The sequence below is a fragment of the Pinus tabuliformis genome, chromosome J, assembly GCF_031772625.1.
Source record: "Pinus tabuliformis cultivar Carrire ecotype Pingquan chromosome J, CPIR1, whole genome shotgun sequence".
NCBI classification, from domain to species: domain Eukaryota; kingdom Viridiplantae; phylum Streptophyta; class Pinopsida; order Pinales; family Pinaceae; genus Pinus; species Pinus tabuliformis.
The window spans coordinates 1,424,472,042-1,424,494,514 of NC_142295.1; the positions used below are offsets into that span (position 1 = coordinate 1,424,472,042).

At 40.4% G+C, this 22,473-nt stretch overlaps 1 protein-coding gene across 1 annotated transcript; it reads left to right on the forward strand.

Moving 5' to 3' along the window:
- The first annotated feature begins 17,870 nt into the window (after positions 1 to 17,870).
- LOC149232692 (serine carboxypeptidase-like 35) lies at positions 17,871 to 22,185 on the forward strand. The gene is made up of 10 exons (XM_089379478.1): positions 17,871 to 18,439; positions 18,599 to 18,706; positions 19,007 to 19,102; positions 19,224 to 19,316; positions 19,592 to 19,680; positions 19,873 to 20,154; positions 20,252 to 20,388; positions 20,485 to 20,574; positions 21,515 to 21,620; positions 21,712 to 22,185. The coding sequence occupies exons 1-10, from the start codon at positions 18,166 to 18,168 to the stop codon at positions 21,865 to 21,867; spliced, it is 1,431 nt and encodes a 476-aa protein (XP_089235604.1). The 5' UTR covers positions 17,871 to 18,165; the 3' UTR covers positions 21,868 to 22,185.
- The last annotated feature ends 288 nt before the right edge of the window (positions 22,186 to 22,473 follow it).

The following is a 22,473-nucleotide window of genomic DNA, read 5'->3' on the forward strand; positions in this document are numbered from 1 at the left end:
GGTCCGCATTGGTATTGGCCCTTAGTCGGGTAGCAACAGTTAGCAAATTCTTCCACCGGATCTGGTGGCTTTCTTGGTTGATCATGGCAAGAACACCATTGACCATATTGTTGATCAAGAAAATTCCACGATCTTGGGACGGAGTTGTTTGTCAACACAAACTCTGAAAATTCCTATGCAATGGCACCGAGCTTGGAGAGATTACATTAGAATGTAATGTTTCCAATTTCTGTGAGTGCAAAATTCACTAAGGAGTTTTGCCAATTTTTGGTGATATTAAATAAAAAGGAGAAAATATTATTTTGTGGGAGAAAAGTGGAAATTATCATTTTAATGAAGAATGGAGGCGAAGTAATATTTTATTAGTGGAAGGTGGGGACCACCAAGGGAGAGGACTAGCAATTATAAATAGAGCTTGGAGGCCTCCATTTGGTATCTTTGATCATTTGACAATTCAACATTAGTTCTCTTGAGCTGCTTAGCCAAGACAACTGTGTTGTTTAGCACAAGGAATTTTCGAGCGGGAATTCCACCCTCATTTCAGAGAAATTCGAGTGTCTCCCTAGTGAGGCAATTTGGGGAGCTCAATTTAGAATTTCCATTGGTCATATTTGCAATTTATTTCAGCTGGGCTGAGTTGAGAGAATTCTTGGGGTAGAAATTCTACATTTCTGGAAGTGCACAAGGGTTGGAGGAATAAAGGTTGAGGTGAGATAAAGGTCAAATATTGGAGGTATTCCTCATGGGAGAATTTAGTCAAAGTTGGGTGAGATTTCTAGTGGTGGATTTGGGTTTAATTCAACAGTATTAGTTTTGTGGGGTGTTTTCTTGCCAAATTGGGCAATTTGCACTTAATGGGGGTCATCGGGGATTGGTGGATTCAGCCAAAGCCCTTTCTAGATTTTTGTTGGTTTATTGAGAGGAGTCTATAGATAATTTAACATAATTTTTTGGGCGATATTCAAACCTGAAATCCTAATTCTTACAACAGGGCGAATTCCCAGTTAGCTGGGGAATTTGCACCATTTTGTGGGTTCGATTTTGGCTTGGAGATAGGCCAAACTATTTCTGGGTTTTTCTAGGTTTTGGGAAAGGAGCACTCTCCCAATTTATAGAATTTTATGGGCATTCTAGAGTGAGAAAATCAAGGGATGAAGTCAAGCAGCAGTGCAATTTTGGAGAAGCAACATAGTTTTCTAGAGGAGCTTGATATTATAGTTGTTGAGCTTTCTTGTATTCATTACATGGTGCTTGTAGCTTGCTGTGTGCACGCCAAGGTGCATTTTCTCCAACTCATTTATACCACAACACTATTATTAATAAAATCTTGGCCAATTTGTGGATTTGGAGATATTTCTAGTTTATATGTATGCATTTTTGAAAAAATATGTGTTATTATTTTTGCATGACTTTGTTATCATTGTAAAATTTCCATTAGGAATATTACAGTGGTATCAGAGCATGATCTTGGCCAGTTGTGGAGTAGCCATCAAGATCATGGAAGATTTGGGCATGTATGCACTGTGATGGGTGAACTATAGACAAACCCATGGCTCAAGGGAGAGTGAGTATCATTGAGGGAAAAATGACCCTCACCCACTTTGATGGTTCAGCTAGGAGTTCTGTCAGAAAATGGGTACAAGAATTGGACACATATTTCCAGCTAAACCCCATGAGGGAGGTAGATGCTATTAGACATGCCACTTTGCACTTGGATGGAGATGTTATGGAATGGTGGTACCGAGGGTTGATCCCTTTGGGTCATGCACATATCACATCCTACAAAGAGTTCACACAGAGGCTTGTGGAGAGATTTGACTGAAAGGACACCAAACCCCCTCAAAGGGAGTGCATAGGACAAGGAAAGCTAGAGGATGAGACTAGGAGGAATCTCTACTGGTGGAGACCAGGATTTATATGTTTGAAGCTCGAGGAGGAGGTTGAGCAGAAGGACACGCAGGATGGTGAGGGACACATTGATATACCCAGTGTGGCACATGAGTCACCATTGTTAGAGGCCTCTTTGGTAGCTCTAGCTGACACCTTAGTTGAGGGAGTAGAGCATACACTCGGAGGGCCATATATTAATGAGATTCCAACAATTGATGAGGTACCCAATACTATGACCCAGTTTCTAGACGATGGCCGCCCACAACAGGTTGATGAGGTGCCTGGAGGCATACTTTTCATTGAGGAGGTACCAGAAGAGACGGAGGGATCTAGAGTGGTGACTGAGTGTACAGAGGATAACCACCCTCCATAGTTTCATCAGTTACAGGCTAGCCTTTTAGCATTGAGAAAGAAGGCCACGATAGTGCAAGAGGCAATTCTACAACAGAATGAGGAGTTGGAGGGCATGAGAGCAGTTTGTGTTGAGTCAGCAGCCAAATTGACTCGCGTTTGGGAACGGTTGGGTTCCCTAATGGTTCATTTGGAGTGCACATTGAAGCAATGGGAAACCCTACTCAGACATTACAGGCCGATAGCACTAGCAGGTTACCACTACACATTGGAGAGGGAGAGGCAGAGTCACCTCGACATATTTTATGTGTTGACCAGGATGGTGAGATGCGGCGACATGAGTTGCGCAGGGTGCATCCTTGGCAGGATGGAGGGTTATTTCCATGTATGGGAGTTTATGCTCTCAATCCTTCCCTTGGGGTTGGATGGTGAGAGATATTGAGTTTGTATTTGGTGGAGCTGGCTAGGAGGTTAGATGCATCCATGGCCACAGCTCAGCGGAGGTTGTGGATTACCAGGGGGGCTCGAGGGCCATACTGTTGTTGGGATCCTGGTGGGATTATCCATCACATCGTGGAGTCGGTAGGTCATGGTAACAACTACGTGATGGAATCAGTGGTTGGGTGCACACACCCTTTCATATCCCCTTTGGAGTTCCTAATAACACTAGTGACAAGATGGATTGGCAGAGGAGTAGGGAAGATTTCATGAGTTGTCATGGCATATTGATTGTGTATGGAGTCACAGGCTGATTAGCCTACTCTGGCAAGAGCTGGTAGGAGGAGGTGGCATTGGCAGACCACCAAACAGGGCATTACATGGAGACAGTTCTCTCTCATTGGTATATTGGACATTGGAGCTACTAAGGATAGACACAATAGTGTCATTCCCATTGGCATGTGAGGAGTCAGATCGCTCAGGTCTTTCAGGGAAGATGGGGATATGTAGCCCACATCATGGAGGGATTACTAGAAGAGTGGTGGATGTGTTGGCACATGCAGGATGGCATATGATATAGGGTGGTACGACAGTAGGCAGTGGTACCCAAGGGTGCACAAGGATATGCTGTAGAGTCCAGTCTTATGCAGAGGGATGTGACCTGATGCATACAGACCCAATTTTAGAACCTAGCATCTAGTGTTGTATAGAGGTATGCAGTGATGAGCAGTGGCCTGCAAAGGAGCATGGAGATGCATGGTTGTTTGATGTAGCATGTTGGCTTGCATTGAGCGACTCACATCTCATTGTGTACACTTGGGGAGATCCAAATACAGTGACACAAGCAGGATATGAGACAGTACAGGATGGTACATCAGTAACATGGGGTATCCAGTGGTGTATAAGGATAGGCTACAAGGTACAATGCCATTTTGAGGACTATAGGGATACTCAATGGGATGTAGGGGCATATGGTCCTGCATAGCGAGGTCTTTGAGGGTTACCTCCAAGGAGACTTATGGACGGAGACACAGGCATACCTTTGGGTGTACTTCACCCAGGATCGATAGGGACACAGATGAGTGATACTCGATGTTATCCATGGGGACTCACATGATTTTCCTTCTTATACATCACTTACAGGCACAAACGATTTGGATGTTGTCCTTTGACACTCTTGGCATGAGCAGCTGGGGAAAGGGAGCTCACTCGAGATATTGGGATGAAACTTAATGCACTAGGGGAAAGACTTCTCAGTGGTGGCATTGGGTCGGTGCATGAGTTGACAACCACAGGTTGGGGGATGATGTGATCATATGCAAGGATGGAATATCGTTCATCAATGAGTCGATGCCTTGGGAGCAGGTCACGAGGGAGACATGTATCACTCCTTCCACAGGGCATGTTAGGACCATGCATGAGAAGAGGATACCATGTACGATTGAGGCGGCTTTTTAGTATGTGTCTTACCTCCAGACATTATATGGCACACTATCAAGAGGGTGGATGGCAGACTCAGTGGTGATGGTTGGCACGAATGGGATGGGTCTGCATACACTGAGTCAATTGTGAGTATCAGATACCCATCTATTGGCTGCCTTCAAGGGGTAGTTATTTGGCACATGTGGCTTCCAACAATCATCGGTACTATGCAGTGGCAAGCACAGGGCAGTTTAGCATGCATCAGATTAGTTCATGATATATGGGGCCTATATGTCAGTTTCATGCAGGGATTAGGGATGAGGAACAAACAGATTCCAGCAGTTGTTAGAGCTATGTTGCAGCAGGTCTGGTTATGGGATCCAAGGATTGAGTTGATTGATAGGACACTCCATTCTATGATGAGTAGGTTCATGGGAGAGAGTGATCTAGTTCACCTTGGGTGTGATGCATGGGAGATTGTTGAAACCTCCATTGTATGGCGAGGTAGATTTATCATGTTGCTGCTCAGGATTGAGATTAACAGTGGATGGGTAGACATTGACATCATGGAGATGCCTAGGCAGGATAGGTTTGGCCTTCAAAGATATCCCACCATCAAGTTTCAAGAGGGGAGGATATAGTTTGAGCATGATGGGAAGTTTGTCATAGTCAGAGTGGCGTAGTGTCAGCATGGTGGCACCCTTCTGAGACTAGCATGGGATCTGGGTACAACAGGATTTGGCGGTTCATCTACCCTTAGGGGCAAGCTGTTTTCTACAGGGGGAGATCATTCAGATATTCCATTGAAATCTGGTGATTCGTTATTGACATGGGGATTGTCACTAGAATGGTAGGATGTTCAACAATGAGGAGTGGTTCAGTGGCACATTTGGGACTCTGGAATTGGCTAAGACAACGTTTGGAGCAGCAAGATATTACTTGAGGACAAGCAATTTTTGGCGGGAGGAATGTAATGTTCCCAATTTTTGTATCTTTGATCATTTGACAATTCAACATTAGTTCTCTTGAGTTGCTTGGCCAAGACAACCGTGTTGTTTAGCACAAGGAATTTCCGAGCGGGAATTCCACCCTCATTTCGGAGAACTTCGAGTGTCTCCCTAATGAGGCAATTTGGGGAGCTCAATTTAGAATTTCCATTGGGCATATTTGCAAGTTATTTCAGCTGGGTTGAGTTGAAAGAATTCTTGGGGCCGAAATTCTACATTTCTGGAAATGCACAGGTGTTGGAGGAATAGAGGTTGAGGAGATATAAGGGTAAGAGATTGTAGGTATTCCTAATGGAAGAAATTAGCCAAAGTTGGAAGAGATTTCCAGTGGTGGATTTGGGCTTAAATCAATAGTATTAGTTTTGTGGGGCGTTTTCTTACCAAATTGGGCAATTTGCACTTATTGGGGGTCACCGGGGAATGGTGGATTCAACCAAAACCCTTTCTGGATTTTTGTGGTTTTATTGAGAGGAGTCTATAGATATTTTTACAGAATTTTTCGGGCGATATTCAGACCTGAAATCCTCATTCTTATAGTAGGGTAAATTGCCAGTTAGCTGGCGAATTTGCACCATTTTGTGGGTTCGACTTTGGCTTGGAGATAGGCCAAACCCTTTATGGGTTTTTCTAGGTTTTGGGCAAGGAGCACTCTCATAATTTTATAGAATTTTCTGGGCACTCTAGAGTGGGAAAATCAGGGGGCGAAGTCAAGCAGCAGTGCAGTTTTGGAGCATCAACGCAGTTTTCTAGAGGAGCTTGCTATTATAGTTGTTGAGCTTTCTTGTATTCATCACCTGGTGCTTGTAGCTTGCCTTGTGCAAGCCCAGGTGCATTTTCTCCAACTCATTTATACCACAACATTATTATTAATAAAATCTTGGTCAGTTTGTGGATTTGGAAATATTTCTAGTTTATATGTATGCATTTTTGAAAAATTATGTGTTATTATCTTTGCTTGACTTTGTTATCATTGTAAAATTTCCATTAGGAATATTACACAAAACCCTTCCTCTTCTTACAATATGCTGCAAGACATGGAAGACAAGCTCTTTTGGACTCACTCAAAGAGGGGTCATTATTCTCTGAAAGAAGGTTATCTATTCATATAAGTAGATAAAGAACCAGAAGCATTCCTGGAAGTTGAAGAGTCTAGGAAAAACTAACCCCTTCAATTGGTGTCTCCTCGAAAGAAAAGTTCCTACAGGCAACAATCTCATGAATAGATCCTTCCACGGACCTTCTTGGTGTGCGCTTTGTCATTGTGCCGAAGAATCCGTAGATCACTTGTTCATTGCCTGTCATTTTACTGTTACTATATAGGATTTGGTATATCAAGCTCTAAACATCATCATCAAGTGGAGAGGTAATTCTTTTAATGATGTCTAGAACAGTTGGTGGAATGGTGCCTCCCCTGACAAGCTAAAAAAGTTACCTCTTTTGGTCTGCTGGGGTATATGGCTTGGTCGTAACCACAAGATATTTTCAGAAGTTGTTTGCCATATTGAACTTATCAGGGCTCAAATTCTGGCTATCTTCAATCTTTTACATGACGAGGAGATAAGGATCCGACCTCACACTGTTATCCCTGAGAACATCGATCATACCTTTCCTTGGGCATATTTTGATGGCTCTGCACAAAATGGACAATGTGATGGGGCGAGATGTTTTTTTATATCAATCATGATTATTATTTCAAATTAAAATCTAGTTTGGGCTCCAGCACAAATAAAATTTCTGAATTATGCATCCTAAAGTTACTTTTGTTATTTGCACTTGAAAAGGGTTGCTGACAACTACAAGTCTTTGGTGATTCTCATGTTGTTATTGACTGGTTCAATCTACATTCTACTTGCCATGTGCACACACTCAGGTCATTACTGGAGGATGTTCTCATGATTAAAGCACAATTTGATGTTATTACTTGTCAACACATTTACAAGGAAAGGAACTTTCTTTTTTACCAGCTTTCCAAGGAGGGCATGCAACAAGCTCATGGGACATGGTTGATTACAGAGCATAATGGCAATGATCACTATCAATATTATCATCGCCCCTTCATTAATCCATTGTAGCCAGATCCAAGAATAGATTGACACTTTATCTTACTCTTTTGATATGACTATGACACAGTGATCATCAAACAACCCTTCAGTTTTTGTTTTGATATTGACAGTGACTTTCTAGCATTATTTTGTATATGTAGATATAAGAACAATTACATAACAACCTTTTTAACAATTTTATACATGGATGTTTATCACTCAGATGTTTGTTGACTGATTAACAACCAATATCATGATATGCTATAATGCATCTACAACATGTAATTTTCACTATTCAACATAATGGAAATTACGATTTTTCTTAGGGAAAAAAAATGTTTTTTTGGTGATATTTGATGTGCAGAAAATATTTTAGAGCCTAATACTCACAGATGGGATAGTTTTCAATACTTTTAAATTCCAACGAATAAATAATTCCTCTGCAACGCTCAGCTAAGTTGTTGTCTATATCTATTGCACATGCTTATAGAAATATTAGTGATTTTTTGTTTTTTAATTGTTTGTTTGATGGTATTTCATATGCAGGAAATATTTTAGGGGCTAATATTCACAGATGGGATAGTTTTCAATAATTTTTTCTGGTTAAAAAAAAAAAATAAAGAGTGCCAATTTCCCTTTTTTTTTAAATTCATTTGAATTTTACAAGATAAACTTATTTTACCTTAAAATTCGCCAAAATTTTACAAAGCCTCTATAAAAACATTAGAAATTTGATTTTTTTACAAAATATTATCAAACATTTTTTTTTTCACATCATAAACAAGTAAAATTTGCCAATATTTCTATACTTTAAGATCATTTTCCATCATTAATAATTTCCTAATTCATATAATTGTATTAGTTTTAAATAAATTTATAAAAATCATAAAATTCGAAACTTTTTAACAAGTATCTTCTCGATATATTATTATTTTATTAATTTATTAACCATTATTTTTTATGAAATGGTTGTTCCTACTACTAATGTTTTGATAATCTATTTCGGGTTAGAATTAGAATCTCTTAGAATTATATTTTCATTGTAAATATTTATCTTAAATTATTATTTAAAAAATAATATTATTACCTAATGTTTTTTTTTTTTGACTTTAACGGTTAATTTTTTGATTGGCGGCAAAACAGCTACCACGTGCTTATTACATCAGAATAGATTCCTCATTTATCTTGTCTCTCAGACTTCTTGTTACACAGTGAGTCCATGGACATGCTTTGTCACAGAGTCGCCTTTTGGGGAGTAAATTCGCAGATTCTCTGCCTAATAGGTTCTTAACATCTTTAAAGGGTCGTTTGTCCACACAATCATTGGCTGTTACCTGTTGCCACTGGGAGATTTCAGAATTTGACTTGCTTCAACCTGGAATTTGAAATGCCGTCCTCTATCTCTGTTGCCAGTAGGACATTTCGGATCTGAGTTGCTTCAACCTGGATTTTGTTATGCCGTCTTCCATCTCTAATCATCAACCTCAACCAACCAGCGCCTTGGTTTTCCAAATATGGCTTTCAAATGTATGCCACAAGATAGGGACATTTTTTAAAGAGAGGGATTGCGTTTTCCTTGGGAAAACAACTTGCTGTCACTAACTAATATATTCGATGCACTATCAGGTACAATGTTTAGTTCAGCTTGCGCTAATGCTAGTTTCATATTTCCCTTTGCAGGAGACAAGTCGGTGGAACCAATGGATATGAAATAACCTGTCACAAGATCCTCTTTCTGCAGATAATCGAAATTCCTGGAAAGGTTTGTGCTGCTAACAGTCTCAACAAGCTTAAGAGTTGAAAGACAGGAAAAGGTCCAGACTTATTGCTGCCATTCTTGGCTTTCTTCCGAAATGTGATTGGGGTACCAGTAATAAACTCTTTTATTTCTACCTGAAGCACACCTGTACAGTGCATTCATCCAATCAATCACACAACGCCCAAGACGGTTCAGTATTCTGCTGGGAACAAAGTGTATAGAGCCTGCCAGGAACAGAGATTCCACAGCATCTAACTTTTCTTGATCGCCTGCCCTTGGAGCTTGGTGTAATTGATTCCTGGAAACTAGAACAACAAAAGCCTGATGGGTATCCGAGATTGTTGGTTCAGTAGCTGATCCCCAATACATCATAAATAACAGTTTTCCTGAGTAAGCCTATTAAGGGATGGTGCAAAGTGATTCTTCAGAGTTGACTGAAAGGGTTCTTTGGCTTCTGGCTGAGCCAAGATTGGCTTCCGAATCGGCTTGAGAATTTAGCTGCCTCATTATGTGGTAGAAGGAGATTTTCCGAAACTTAGCCAGCATGGGTCTAATTTTCTTGAGAATTCGGCCTAAATGGATCTGCAAAGGATTCGAGAGTGAGTTCATTGCTTGAATGATGAGCCTAGAGTCTCCAAAGACCGACAGGGTTTGAATATTCCGTTTAAGAGCCAGAGTCAACCCCTGCCACAGAGCTAGAGCCTCGGCTCTATTGTTTGATTCGATTCCCAGACCCCAATGATACCTGAGTAAAGTAGTGTCGTTGGGATTCAGCAGAACTCCACCTCCACCCGCAGCTCCAGGATTGCCTTTAGAGGCCCCGTCGAAGAATAGACAATGGTCATCTAGGGCCGATCTCCACTTTAGAAATTCTTGTTCTTCCAGGCGTATTTCCCACACAACATGGCAAGAGGCTGGAGTAATAGGGATGGATTGATTATTTGGGACAATATCTTTCAACCACAGCTCCTCCTCACTGTCCAGCTTCGCTTCATTCCTTAAGGCTGGCTTAGCTTCCAATGTCTCTCCCATAATAGCTTTAATTTTGGATATAACGTTGTTTGTTGTGCAGTTTTCTCCTCTGAAAATTCTGTTATTCCTTTCCAGCCATAACTTCCAGCAGATGAATTTAGGGGTCCACATCCATGCAGTCTTAAGAAGATTTTTTTTATTAAGGCAGAACGAAGATAGCTTGGCCCACTCGTGAAGCAGGTTTGGCACATTTCTTGGCAGCTCAATCTTGTCCGCCCTTGAGCTCAGAACCCCCTTCCAAACTGCCTTGGCAAAGGGGCATAGCAACAACAGGTGATCCGTTGTTTCTTCCTCTGATATACATAATGGGCATCTGGATGGCCCTTCCATTCCCCGTTTTCTCAGGTTATCTCCTATGAGAACACTGTTATGAGAAAGCGTCCAGCAGAAGAAGTCTATTTTTGGGAGAGAAGTAAAGTTCCATATGAATTTCCATTGCGTTGGGTCTGGAGGAACATTCGGGACAACAATCAAACTTTTGTATCCTTCAGCAACCGAGAAGGTACCGGTATGGGAGCCCCACCCTCTTTTGTCCTTGGCTGTTGCTGACAAGGGAGATTTTCCTTGCAGTTTGTCTAATAGTAATGAAGCTTCAGATTGCAAATGGTGTGGAACCTCTCCTAGATTCCAGCTGTCCCATCTTCTGTCAGCATCCTCCGTCCAGTTGGATATGTCCCAAAGTGTTTCCTTATTGTTGGAATGCAACCATAGTTTAATATTTGCCAGGCCTTTTATATGGTGTAGAGGCTGGTCTCCAAGAATCTGATCTTTCCAAATTCTAATTTTTTTCCCATTACCTGGGATCCAGTAGAGGTTGGGACTGAAGTTCTCCAGAGCCGCGATACAAAGCTTGGATATTGGGGAACCTTTGGAGTTTTTTGGAGGAAGGTCCAAACATCTCAAACGCTGACCTTGAAAGTATTTCTTCCACAGTACTTTCTTGCTCCAACTTATTTTCCCTGCCACAATATTCCACAAAATTTTTGAGCCTAGAGCAATATTTTGAGCAGCCAAGTCTCTCATTTGCAGACCTCCTTCTATGAATGGCCTCTTAATGGTATCCCAATTTACTAAATGAAGTCTTCTTTCATTGTTTTTCCCCCCTTCCCACAGGAATCTCCTCAGCATACCATCCATTTTACTGAGAAAGGTTTTGGGGGCAAGGAGAATGGAGTGCTGAAAAAGAGGCATGCTTGTTAGGACAGATTTTATAAGGATTATTTTCCCAGCATTGTTCAGCCAGGAGGCTCCCCAGGCTTGTATTATGAGCTTAAGCTTGTCCAATAGAGGCATCCAGTGGGCAACTTTAGGAATGGATCTGAAAATTGGGATCCCAAGGTATTTGAATGATTCCCAGTCCTAATAGATTTTCATTTCAAGTAGCCTAGCTATGTCAGCAAGATTTTTGGCTGAGCAATTCCAGCCATAGATTGTGCTTTTTGAATAGTTTATCTTGCTGCCTGATGCTTCCTTATAGATGTCCAGTTCCTTTTTGAAAGATCTGGCCGAATTAATGCTCGCTCCACCTAGCAGCAATGTATCGTCGGCAAATTGGGCATGGTTTATGTCTTTGACATTATGCACCATTCTGAGGCCTGGCAGAATTTGGACTTGCTGACAGAAGTCGAGTTGGAAACTAAGCACTGAGGCTTGAATTGCATAGAGGAGCGGGGACAGCGGACAGCCTTGTCTTAATCCCCTGGAAGCTGTAAAAAATTCAGTCAATCGTCCATTTACCAACGGTGCAATCCAAGGAGAGCCAATGCAGGCTTTCACCCAATTTATGAAGTTTATTGAGAAGCCCATTTTCGTCATAACAGCGAACAGAAAGTCGTGCCTCTCCCTGTCAAAGGCATTAGCCAAATCAAGTTTTATTACCATTCCTTTCTCTTTTCTCTGGCCGCTTGAGTGAACTGCCTCTTGAACCAGCACAATATTATCCAGTATCTTTCTCCCTTTGATGAAGCCTCCTTGGTTCTCCGGTATTATGTCCGGCAGAATATTCTTGAGGCGAATGGATATTATTTTGGTGATCAGTTTATAGCTAGTATTACACAGCGAAATGGGTCGAAATCTACTGAAATCTGAGGCTCCTTTCTCTTTCGGAAGCAACGCAAGGAAGGCTGAATTGCTGCTGCCTCCTAGCTTTGCGCAGAATTGGGACTTCCTAACCATTCTCAGGAGGTCTTTATTGATAGTTGACCAACAAGACTGAAAGAACCTAGCAGTGAACCCATTAGGCCCTGGCGCTTTATCCGGTTCCATGCAATCCAAGGCTTTCTTGAGCTCATCCATGCTGATCAGGGCAATCAGCATATTGTTGACAGGGTCTTGCACACAGAAGGGGATTAGATTATACGGATAGGCTTGAGGATCTATAGGCTGGTCATCAGGCGCTGAATAGAGATCTTTAAAAAAGGAGAATGCTGCTCTCTTGATGCCTTCAAATTCATTTACCACTGCATCTTGGAATCGGATTTCTGAAACATTTTTGAATTGCTTTCGAGCTTCGGCATGCTTGTGGAAAAAACTAGTATTTTTGTCACCGGCCTGTAACCATAAATTTCTAGATTTTTGTCTCCAATACTCCTCTTCGTCCCTACTAGCTTTATGAAGGGCTTTTTGCAACTCAACTTCTTTTTGGAGCAGACTTTGGGTAATAACTGAATCCTCCATTGATGATTAGAGGGCAGCAAGATTTTCTATAGACTCTTTTCTCTTGGCAGCAGGTGTTTTCAAAGCTTTAGCCCACTCCTTGAGTCTTCTCTTAAGAGCCCGCAACTTTTCTTCCCACACGAAGAAAGGGGATCCCTGTATTTTCCGGTTCCAGACTTCAGAAACCACCTCATTGAAACCCTCTTGCTGAATCCACAATGGGCTAAATCTAAATGGAATGGGGCCAAGAAAACCATCCATGGAGAGCTCTAGACTTATGGGTTTATGATCGGAGGTGCAGTTGGGTAGAATTTTGGATGATGCCATTAGCCCGCTAGTAAGGAAGGAGGATTGGACTAGGAATCTGTCCAATCGGGCAGCTATATGGCTGGGGCCTAGTCTTTTATTAGACCAAGTGTATTTCCCAGCTGATGGTTTGATGTCCTCCAAATCCCAGCCAATCATGATATCTTCTACCCATTCTCTGGCTGGATCCCTTACAGGGGAACTGCCTTTTTTCTCTTCAGCAGCTAGAGTAACGTTCAGATCCCCTGCAATAATGATGTTTTTTGGATTGTGCGATACAAGAAAGGACTGGAGCGATTCCCAACAAATTTTTTTCTCCGATGGTAAGACCGGAGCATAAAGGTTAAACATACTTACTTGTTGACCAGAGTCTTTGTGGAGGAGCTGAGTGAAAATCCAGTGCTGGCAACTTTCTTCTTGAATCAAGTCGTATTTGGAGCAGTCCCAGAAGGAGGCAATCCCACCAGAGGCACCTCTAGCACTGACAGCTCTACCAGGGCCTTTGCGCCAGAATGTTTTGCTGGATTGGAGGAGAAGAGTGTCCTCCAGCTTTGTCTCCTAGATGAGAAAGATTTCAGGCATATGCAACCTCACAATGTCTTTCAAGGCCTCTTCTTTCAGCCTGCTACCTAATCCTCTGCAATTCCAGGAGACGTATTTCATTATTTACTGGAGTGGGGGGGAGTGGCTCCTTTTGGAGCCTTGTTATTCTTGCGCCCGGATCTGGTATTCATCATTCCCTTGAGAGTTTTCTGGGAACCTTGGAGAACATCCATGTAGGTTTTCTCCTCTCTCTGTTTCTTCTTGGATTTTCGGCTCCTGGTCGATTTGATAGGAGAAATTTGTGAGCTGTCTGATTCGGATTCTCTTTCTTCTGATTCTTCCCCTGAGTCAGAGGCAAGACTAATGTGCTCATCGTTGCCTGCTTTTTCCCCTTGATTTGCCTTGGCTAGTTGGGCATTTGATTCTTCTTCGGTATCTTTCCTTTTCTTCGGCTGATCTTCAATTTCTTCATGTTTCTCTGAGGCCTCCCCCTTTTCAACTGTGGATGGGCCTTCATTTGAGACTGGTTTGGTCTTGTCATTGGACTGGGAGTTCCCCTTTGGTCCTGTCTGCTTCTTCTCGGTTGGCTTTGAGACTACCTTTCCCTTTTTTATTTCCTTCCATCCTTCTTCTTCCTCTTTGTCCCCTGATGGTGCTTTGGGGCAGTTTTGTTGAAAATGGCCATGCTCATGGCAGATTCTGCATTTAAATGGCAGTTGCTCGTAGTCCAGCTTCTGGAAGTGGTGCCAATCTCCCACTGAAAGCTTGATGGCTTCCGGTAGTCCAGCTTCTAGGTCAACTTCCACGCAGATTCTGGCGCAGGTGTATTGGCCCTTGTTATCAGCTTTGTCGATGAATCTGCCCAGTCCGTTTCCTATCTTTTGCAGAGCTTGATAGCTCCAACAGTGTATTGGCAGATTGGGAAGCCGAACCCAAACAGGGACCTCCTTTGGAACATCGACTGAGGGGTCAAAGTCGGGTGTCCATTTGTTCAGAAAGAGACCTTGGTTTCCCATGAAATATGGGCCATTTCTGAACACCAGATCTCGGTCTTCCTTGGTAGTGAATTCGAAGATAAAAAAGCCCCTTCCAACCGCGTAGCTGATCACATTGTTGGGGAGCAGGGGTCTCCAGTTTCGTTGCACCCATTCATCAGTCGATTTTGTTGTTGGCCACCGACCCATAAATTGCCCTACTAAACCTCTGTCAGCCAAGGCAAGGGCGATTTTGATTGTTTGGTCTTCCGGCAAAGCGATTTCTGGGATTTCTTCCAGCTTTTTGATAAACTTCAGTACTTCAGGGTGAGTTCGTTTTTTTCCTCTCTGCGTTAGAATGCTTCTGAAGGCTTTTGCTAGTGAGAGCGGAGGGGTGGGAGAGGGCTCCGCACCCCCCTGGAGCAGCCATGGCGGCGGCAGTTGAACGCAGACCTAGCTGAACGCATAACAGAGCGCGCGCGATAGTTTTATTATTACCTAATGTTAATAGCATTAATGTTTTGATAATCCTTTTCATATTCAAACTACAATCTTATTGTGACCATTTACGAGACAAGTTTGTTCAAGGTATGATAACTTTACCTCTATTATTTTTTAGACCATTTACAAAGACAAGTTCGAGATGTTAGCAATGTGATAACATATACCTCTATTATTTTTAGACCCTTTTTAGACCCTTTTATTGGAGTCCGCCATTCCTTCTCTTTTCCAAAAAAAAAAAATCCTCACAATATAAAGTCCCCACATTGTTGGAAGACCACTGCGACACCCATTGCACATGAATGTTATGTCTTCCATCTATTGTGTACAATTAAGCACTCATAATCAAAATAAATTAGCAAATCAAAGTTACAAGCTACGGGGGAGTAGCATATTAATATATTCTACAATATTTTCCCTAAGTGTGTGTTATGTCCTTGTGATGGGGTGTAGAGTATACCCAAAGTGTGTGCTATGTCCATGTGATGGGGGTGTAGAGTAGAGCGGTGTTGAAGGTGCAAACGCAAATGATGAGGGACTCGGACTCCCATTACCCAGGGTAGCCATCATCATTTAGTTTTATAATTTTAAATTTTAATGCGTTAATAATGGTTAAATGTGTGTGATTTGTTTTATTTATTATTTGGGTGATGAGGGATTCAGACTCCATTAACCAGGTAGCCATTATCATTGAGTTTTATAATTTTAAATTTTAATGGGTTAATAATAGTTAAATGTGTGATTTGTTTTATTTATTTATTTGGGTTTAATTTTAAAAAATATATTAGAACTATGTCCTTATCATGCTACTCCTTTCTAATAAACTCAATAGATTTCCGTTTAAATCATAAATGACACCTTTAACATTGAAGAGTTGTTAGAAGAAGAAAATCATCATTATTATAATGTGCATGTGCTTGATCACGCTCCTCTCGTTTTCCCTAGATTGTAAAGATCTTACTTGAAATCATTAAAGGCACATTTAACAGTGAAGAAGAGTCGTTGGAAGAAAAAAAACATCATTACAATTATTGTAAAAGTTGTACATTTCAACATTGATGGAAGACAATTCTATTATTAATGTCTTGTCCCATTGTTTTAGTGGATAGTATAATTGTAATTTATTGACTTTTTTGAACATTCCAATTTACACTATTTTACTTTCATCTTTATAGAAGTCTCAGAGCAATGTCTTCACGAGATAAAAAAAAAAAAAAGTTAAGATAAAAAATATTATTCCATGGAAGCCTTTTTACAAAGCCGGTTTGACAACGTTATCTATTTTTTTATTTAATAAATAAAAGCTAAAAAGACTTAAAGATTAAAGTTTATATGATTTGACTATTACAAAAGATTAAACATTATCCAGATAATAATAACCGTTGGTTGGTGGGTCGTCCTTCTACATAATCACATGATATTGCCAGCTCAACCATGTGATCTCCACCCCAAGTTATACTGTGCCATCTTGGATATTTAATGCCACGTATTCAATACATAATTGACCTCACAAACGCCAAGTAAGTACTCATTTGAGTTAAAGCACAGTCCATAAGGACTCAGAATTCCACTCGGTGGAGGCTACAGATTCTTCCTCGTGAGGAGATTCAGAGGTACAACAAACCAGGCGACGCGACAATTGACATAATTAACGTGTTGATGAAATAAAAGCGTGGGAGCACGGTCTCCACCTACCTCTATAGTGAGAACAACTTGGATTCATTGGAAGGACTCGTCGTATTTTTTTTCCATTAAACTGCTTACAACTTGAGAGCTGAGAAGATAGAAGTACACGAACAGTCTTTCTTTTCTTTTTTCTAATTATCATGAGAATATTTGGTGAAGTGATTGTTCGGGAATATATAAATTTTTATTATTTTGGAAATGTATTTTAAAAAATATAAAAATATTTATTATCCAAAAAATCCCCAGTATATTGGAATTATGCAACCATTAGAATTATGCAACCATTAATATTTACGGTATCAATTTTTTTTAATTTTAAATTAAATTAAAGATCTATTTTAATTTTTGATCTATCAAGAATAGAGAAATATTAAATTTTTTGAAGTATAAATATTTTTTAAAATGAAAAGAGATTTTATCCCTTTAAATTCTAGATTAAAATAGTTTAATTATTAATCATTAAATTTAATTATTGATTTAAAAATAGCATAAATTAAACTAAAAAAATATTTTTTATTTTATTTTTATTTTATTTTAACAGAATTCAAAATGTTAAATCGTGTAAATAAAGTTTTCTAAATCACTATGTAAAAATTTCCAAATATCCAATTTTTTTTAGATAGACTCATCATTAAGCATTAATAATAAATAGGGGGTGCACCCTAATATTAAACATTTGCAAATTTCCATGTATCAATTTCCAAAAAACCTCATTCACAATAATAATTAATTATAAAAATATACATATATATTAATATTAAACATCATAACATCTCTATGATACTTTGCCAGATAGGCCACTCTCCAAAAGAAAGTAAAAAACTGGAATATTTAGAATATCATTTCCACCTTTTTATACGCTAAATCACCGATAAAATGAAAAATGTGAAAATTTTGCCGTTTCCGTCAGTAAATTGACGTCAAGTTCGGATAATATAAGAATAACATGTGAAAATTTGTCATTCTCGGCTGTAATAGATGTCAGTCTCGAGTCCATTCTTTCACGCCTACCGTATTAGGCACGGTCGGTGGATATTTCTCTGATTGGTAAAGCAAACTCCCAAATGTCAATCCGACGGCTGTGTACATGCATCTGTAGATGCACTGAATGATGGCGTTTGGATGGCACTGGTCTACGGTGAATGGGTATATAATGGCCACGTCAGCATTAGTATTACGTGGTTTAAACGTCGTCACCACCATCAACTTGTAAAAACCGAAGGGGCACTGAACATGCCACTGTGCCAACAAAAGGTTAAACACAGGCAGGTACAGAGTTTTCCGTCCGTTACAAGAAGGGCGAGGAATGAAGGCTTGGTCAGGTAAGGCGGCTAAGTTAGTAAGGAAGTCACGATTATAGGGCAGTTTGTGGTCCCCACTCGTAGAAATTGCAGGTCCAGCTGGATGCAAGCATTGTGGAACTCAAGCTGCTACAACGGGCACTGGTATCTTGTCTCCTTGGCGTTATAAATCTACCTCAGTTCCCATCCCCACTTACTCTCATCTGCGTGCGACTGTGGAGTGCTTTGCGTCTTATTTTTGGTGTCGGTTGTGGAGTCATGGCGTTGGCCGTTTCTTCATCATGTGCCCCTGAGTGGATATGCATTTTGGCTCTGGTTTTGCTATTCTGGCAATGTGCGGGTGATCATGGCAGACTCACGGAAGCAGAAGCCGACAGAGTTGTCAATCTTCCCGGTCAGCCACCGGTCGATTTCGCTCATTATTCGGGATATGTCAATCTAAATAAAGAGAGCGGCAAGGCTCTGTTTTACTGGTTCTTTGAAGCTGCTGAAAATGCATCACAGAAACCTCTTGTTCTCTGGTTAAATGGAGGTACCTTACCTTATTTTTGCCTAACCTTGCCTTACCTGCTTCCACTCCATACCTTTTCATTGTGGTATGTGTGAATCCACAACTTCATAGCATAGCAATGAAGTAAACTAGGGTAACGGCCAGATGAGTAAGTGACATATCTGCAATGCGTAAATTCAGGACCAGGTTGCTCATCCGTCGGCTACGGAGCGGCTTTGGAATTAGGGCCGTTTCTGGTGGAGAAGAACGCACCACACCTTCGCTTAAACAAATTTTCTTGGAATAAAGGTTATTCACCCTTTTCTTTCTACATTTGCTTTTATGGAACACTTTGGACTGAGACCTGGATGTACAGTGATAGTTTATTTTCATTTTTATCGGTGTATTTCTCTGCTCCCTTTCCCGCTTGCACTTACTCATCATGGACTAGAAATACAAATTTAATGACGTTCCGGACTTTCACATCTCTACCACTTGCTACCATCTGAATGAGTGTTATGTTTATTGCAACATTTTAACTGTTAGTATTTTTGCTTTAAAGCCAGAGTCTCCGGTCTTTATTTTATTATCTTTTTTACTGTATTTTAGTGGCAAATATTTTATTCTTGGAGGCACCTGTTGGAGTTGGCTTCTCTTACACAAATAGATCCTTGGATTTGAATGAACTAGGTGACAGAATTACAGGTGTAGTACTATTCACAGTCTGATTTTCTTTCTCTGTGGCTTTGCGTTATGTTAATACTTAAACCCTTATGCCTAGAGAGGAAAAGCAATGAATAAAACGCTATTCCGCTTGAATTTGCAGCTGAGGATTCGTACACTTTCCTGTTAAATTGGTTCAAAAGGTTTCCACAGTACAAATCTCGTGAGTTTTACATAGCTGGAGAAAGCTATGCAGGTAATGGACTAAGCATTAGGATCCAGGGTTGCTCTTGAAGTTCATCTTATTCATAGGTGCGTCACAGGTTTTACATATTTAACTTAATCATCACAGGGAGAGGTTCAAGCCTCAAGGCACATCGATAAGCTCATTTTTGTCTGATTGTCAACTAAATTTTAAAATGAATTAGAGTTAAGACTATGAAAGCTACACTTTCGGTTGATCTTCTAAAGAATGCAAGATGAGGACGGATTCTGAATAATGAAACTTGAAGTTCCGATTGTGTGTCTCAGGACATTATGTGCCACAGCTTTCAGAGGTCATATTCGATCGCAACAACCGTTCAACCAAGGATAATGTCATTAATCTCAAAGGCTTCATGGTAATGACCTTAACTTTTACCCTGCACGTTCCATTCATAAACAAGAATCTTTGCACATTTCTTACCTGATATAAACTTACATTCCTTGAAAGAGTAATCCACGTTTTACTGTTCTTAATCCAGACTCTTTAATTGATTTGTTTGTTGAAACTTCCCTTTGGATCAATTCTTTGTGTTATTTCCCTATTGAAGGTGGGAAATGCAGTGATGGATGATGATCATGATCTGAATGGTATGATAGATTATGCATGGAGCCACGCAGTTATTTCAGACGAAGATTATCACAGTTTCAAGGACTCCTGCGATTCCAAGTCGAATAACGAGTCATCACCCCTGTGTGATAGTGCCATCAGAAACTTTATTCAAATGTACGCGGATATCGACATTTACAGTTTGTACACGCCCGTTTGTGTGCACCGGCTCGATAAAACTACATCACGCCTTGCGGCATCCGCCAAATCCCTGTCAAAACATGTATTTAACACTACTTACTCCCTTCCGTATAAGTATCTAGTTCTTTCTTGTCCATGGTTATTTTCTCATTGTAAGGTCCGTTCTCTTAAACGTGTAGGACCTGTGGCATAAATTACCTTCTGGTTATGATCCTTGCGTGGAAGATTATGCAGAAGCATATTTCAACAGAGCTGATGTGCAGAAAGCACTACATGCAAACAAGACCAAAATTTCTTATCCCTGGACACTGTGCAGGTACGGGCAGAATTGTACAATTCTCGCTCGTTCTAGGGATCTCTTGTTTTTATGGCTTTCTTACCTTATTAATGGAAATGTCTTTTCTGTATACAGCGAAGTGATCTCCTGGAACGATTCTCCCACCACCGTTCTACCCATTTTCAGAAAGCTCATCAAGGGCGGTTTAAGAATATGGGTATACAGGTACGGAAGTTTGTCCTTGGAGCTTTCTGAAAATGCAACAGTTGAATTGACTCAAGGGAGAGAAATTTTTTAGTTAACTACTCTGGATTCCATCCAGCTGTTTGAATATTTTGCCCTTCGAAATCCTACAGGGCGATCCGTTTACATATTGGATATAAAATAGAATGGATTGCCGTGATCTTTGTAATGCAAATCTCTCAAGGCACCCAGAGCTATATTTTCTATTTCATATTTAAAACTAATTCTCTGAAATTACAAGACCTGTATATATTTCACATCTTACCTTACTAATTGAGTACTTTTTTATCTGTAGCTGCTCATGGTTTGAATAGTAGAGCATGGGATGCCTGCCATCTTCTTTATCTCGTTCTCTACTTTGTTATTATGCATAGAGGCTGTAAATCTTCTCCTGGTCCTAAGTCTTCCTATTCTGATTAAGTAATCAAATTGAATTTAAACTGACTTTTTATCTGTCTTCTATGGGAGATATTTTCTTCCTATTTTCTCTTCTAAATGATGCAAACTTAACCGACATTTTATTAGTCTTCTATGAGATTTTCTACTGCAGATGATGATAACGCTGTCCAGTATATATGATGCTTAATCTTGCATTCATAAAATTTTCAAATCCTCTCATTATCTGTGTGCTAAATCTTCTCCATTACCTTCAATACGGCAAATCCTTTCCGTTGCGTTCAATCATAACTTTCAAATAGCCAGCAGTTTATCAGGCAAGTCAGTCTTTGTTATTCCCCAATTCTTAGTGCTTTGGTACCATTCCTTATGCAGCCCAGAGATTGATCTGGACATCTAAAAAGTTGCAGAACTGCATCCAAAGATTTGGAAAGAAATATTGCTAATCTAAGATCTTAAACGTTGTTGTTCGACTTCAGTGAACACAGTCTATAATTCCAATTGAATACCGTTTTATTTTTTGTAGTGGTGACACCGACGGTCGAGTTCCTGTAACTTCAACACGGTATAGCTTAAATGCCCTTGGGCTTAAGATAAAAGAAGAATGGAGTGCTTGGTACAACAGCCAGCAGGTAGATACGGGACTCTACCCTTCTGCCTAACCCTAGTTTGCCAGCAATATTTCTTGTAGGGATTAACTTTGGGTTTGATGACTAATTACAGGTGGGAGGATGGACCATCGGCTATGAAGGGCTCAGGTTTCTTACAGTCCGAGGGGCAGGGCATCAGGTGCCAATTTTCACTCCTAAACGTGCTTTGTCAACGTTCAGCCATTTCCTAAAAGGCTCACCACTGCCGAAATCAAGATCATCTAGTTAATCACACAGGGCCAAGCTCACATGGGGGATCTACTTCTGTCTGCCGTTGATGCTGGTGAATACAATTTCTCCATCTTATCTAATCACAGTCTGGAAAGCCCTGCAGATGCCAGGAGAAGAGTGTGCAATTAGTGATTTATTCCATGTCTATAAAATCAAACAGAAAATAGTATAAAAAGGCGGTGGTTGCTCTGCACTTCCCTTTTGAAGTTCACAAAGACTTCAACCATCCTGCAAAGGGTAGAAATAACAAAGTCGAAAAAACATTGTCAATTGTTCTTGCGGTTGATGTAATAATCAAAATTGTTTGACATCGCAACCTCATCTTTCGGTAATTATCATTTTTTTTTTCTTCTTCAAGCAGGAGTTTTTTTTATACCAAGCAGGAAAAATGGTTGCAAGATCATTAGAGAGCGGCCACTTTCAGTTTCCTAGCAATGCAAGCTCTTGAATCTTTCCCTTGCCCCTTTATAAACTAGTATGCCAGTGTCTCTATCCAGGGCCTATTTACCTAAAGCCGCTGACAGTTAAATACTTGTTTAGTTTTGAATTTGATTTATGAGCTGTAGATTAGTGAGTAGTGTGGAGTTTAGTATCCATTAATTTT

What these genes read in the sequence shown, in the direction of transcription:
- LOC149232692 (XM_089379478.1), top strand. Translation starts at nt 18,166, where the DNA reads ATGGCGTTGGCCGTTTCTTCATCATGTGCCCCTGAGTGGATATGCATT. An exon ending in TGTTCTCTGGTTAAATGGAG is followed by an intron (nt 18,440 to 18,598) that starts GTACCTTACCTT and finishes GCGTAAATTCAG; the next exon opens with GACCAGGTTGCTCATCCGTC. An exon ending in TTAATCTCAAAGGCTTCATG is followed by an intron (nt 19,681 to 19,872) that starts GTAATGACCTTA and finishes TCCCTATTGAAG; the next exon opens with GTGGGAAATGCAGTGATGGA.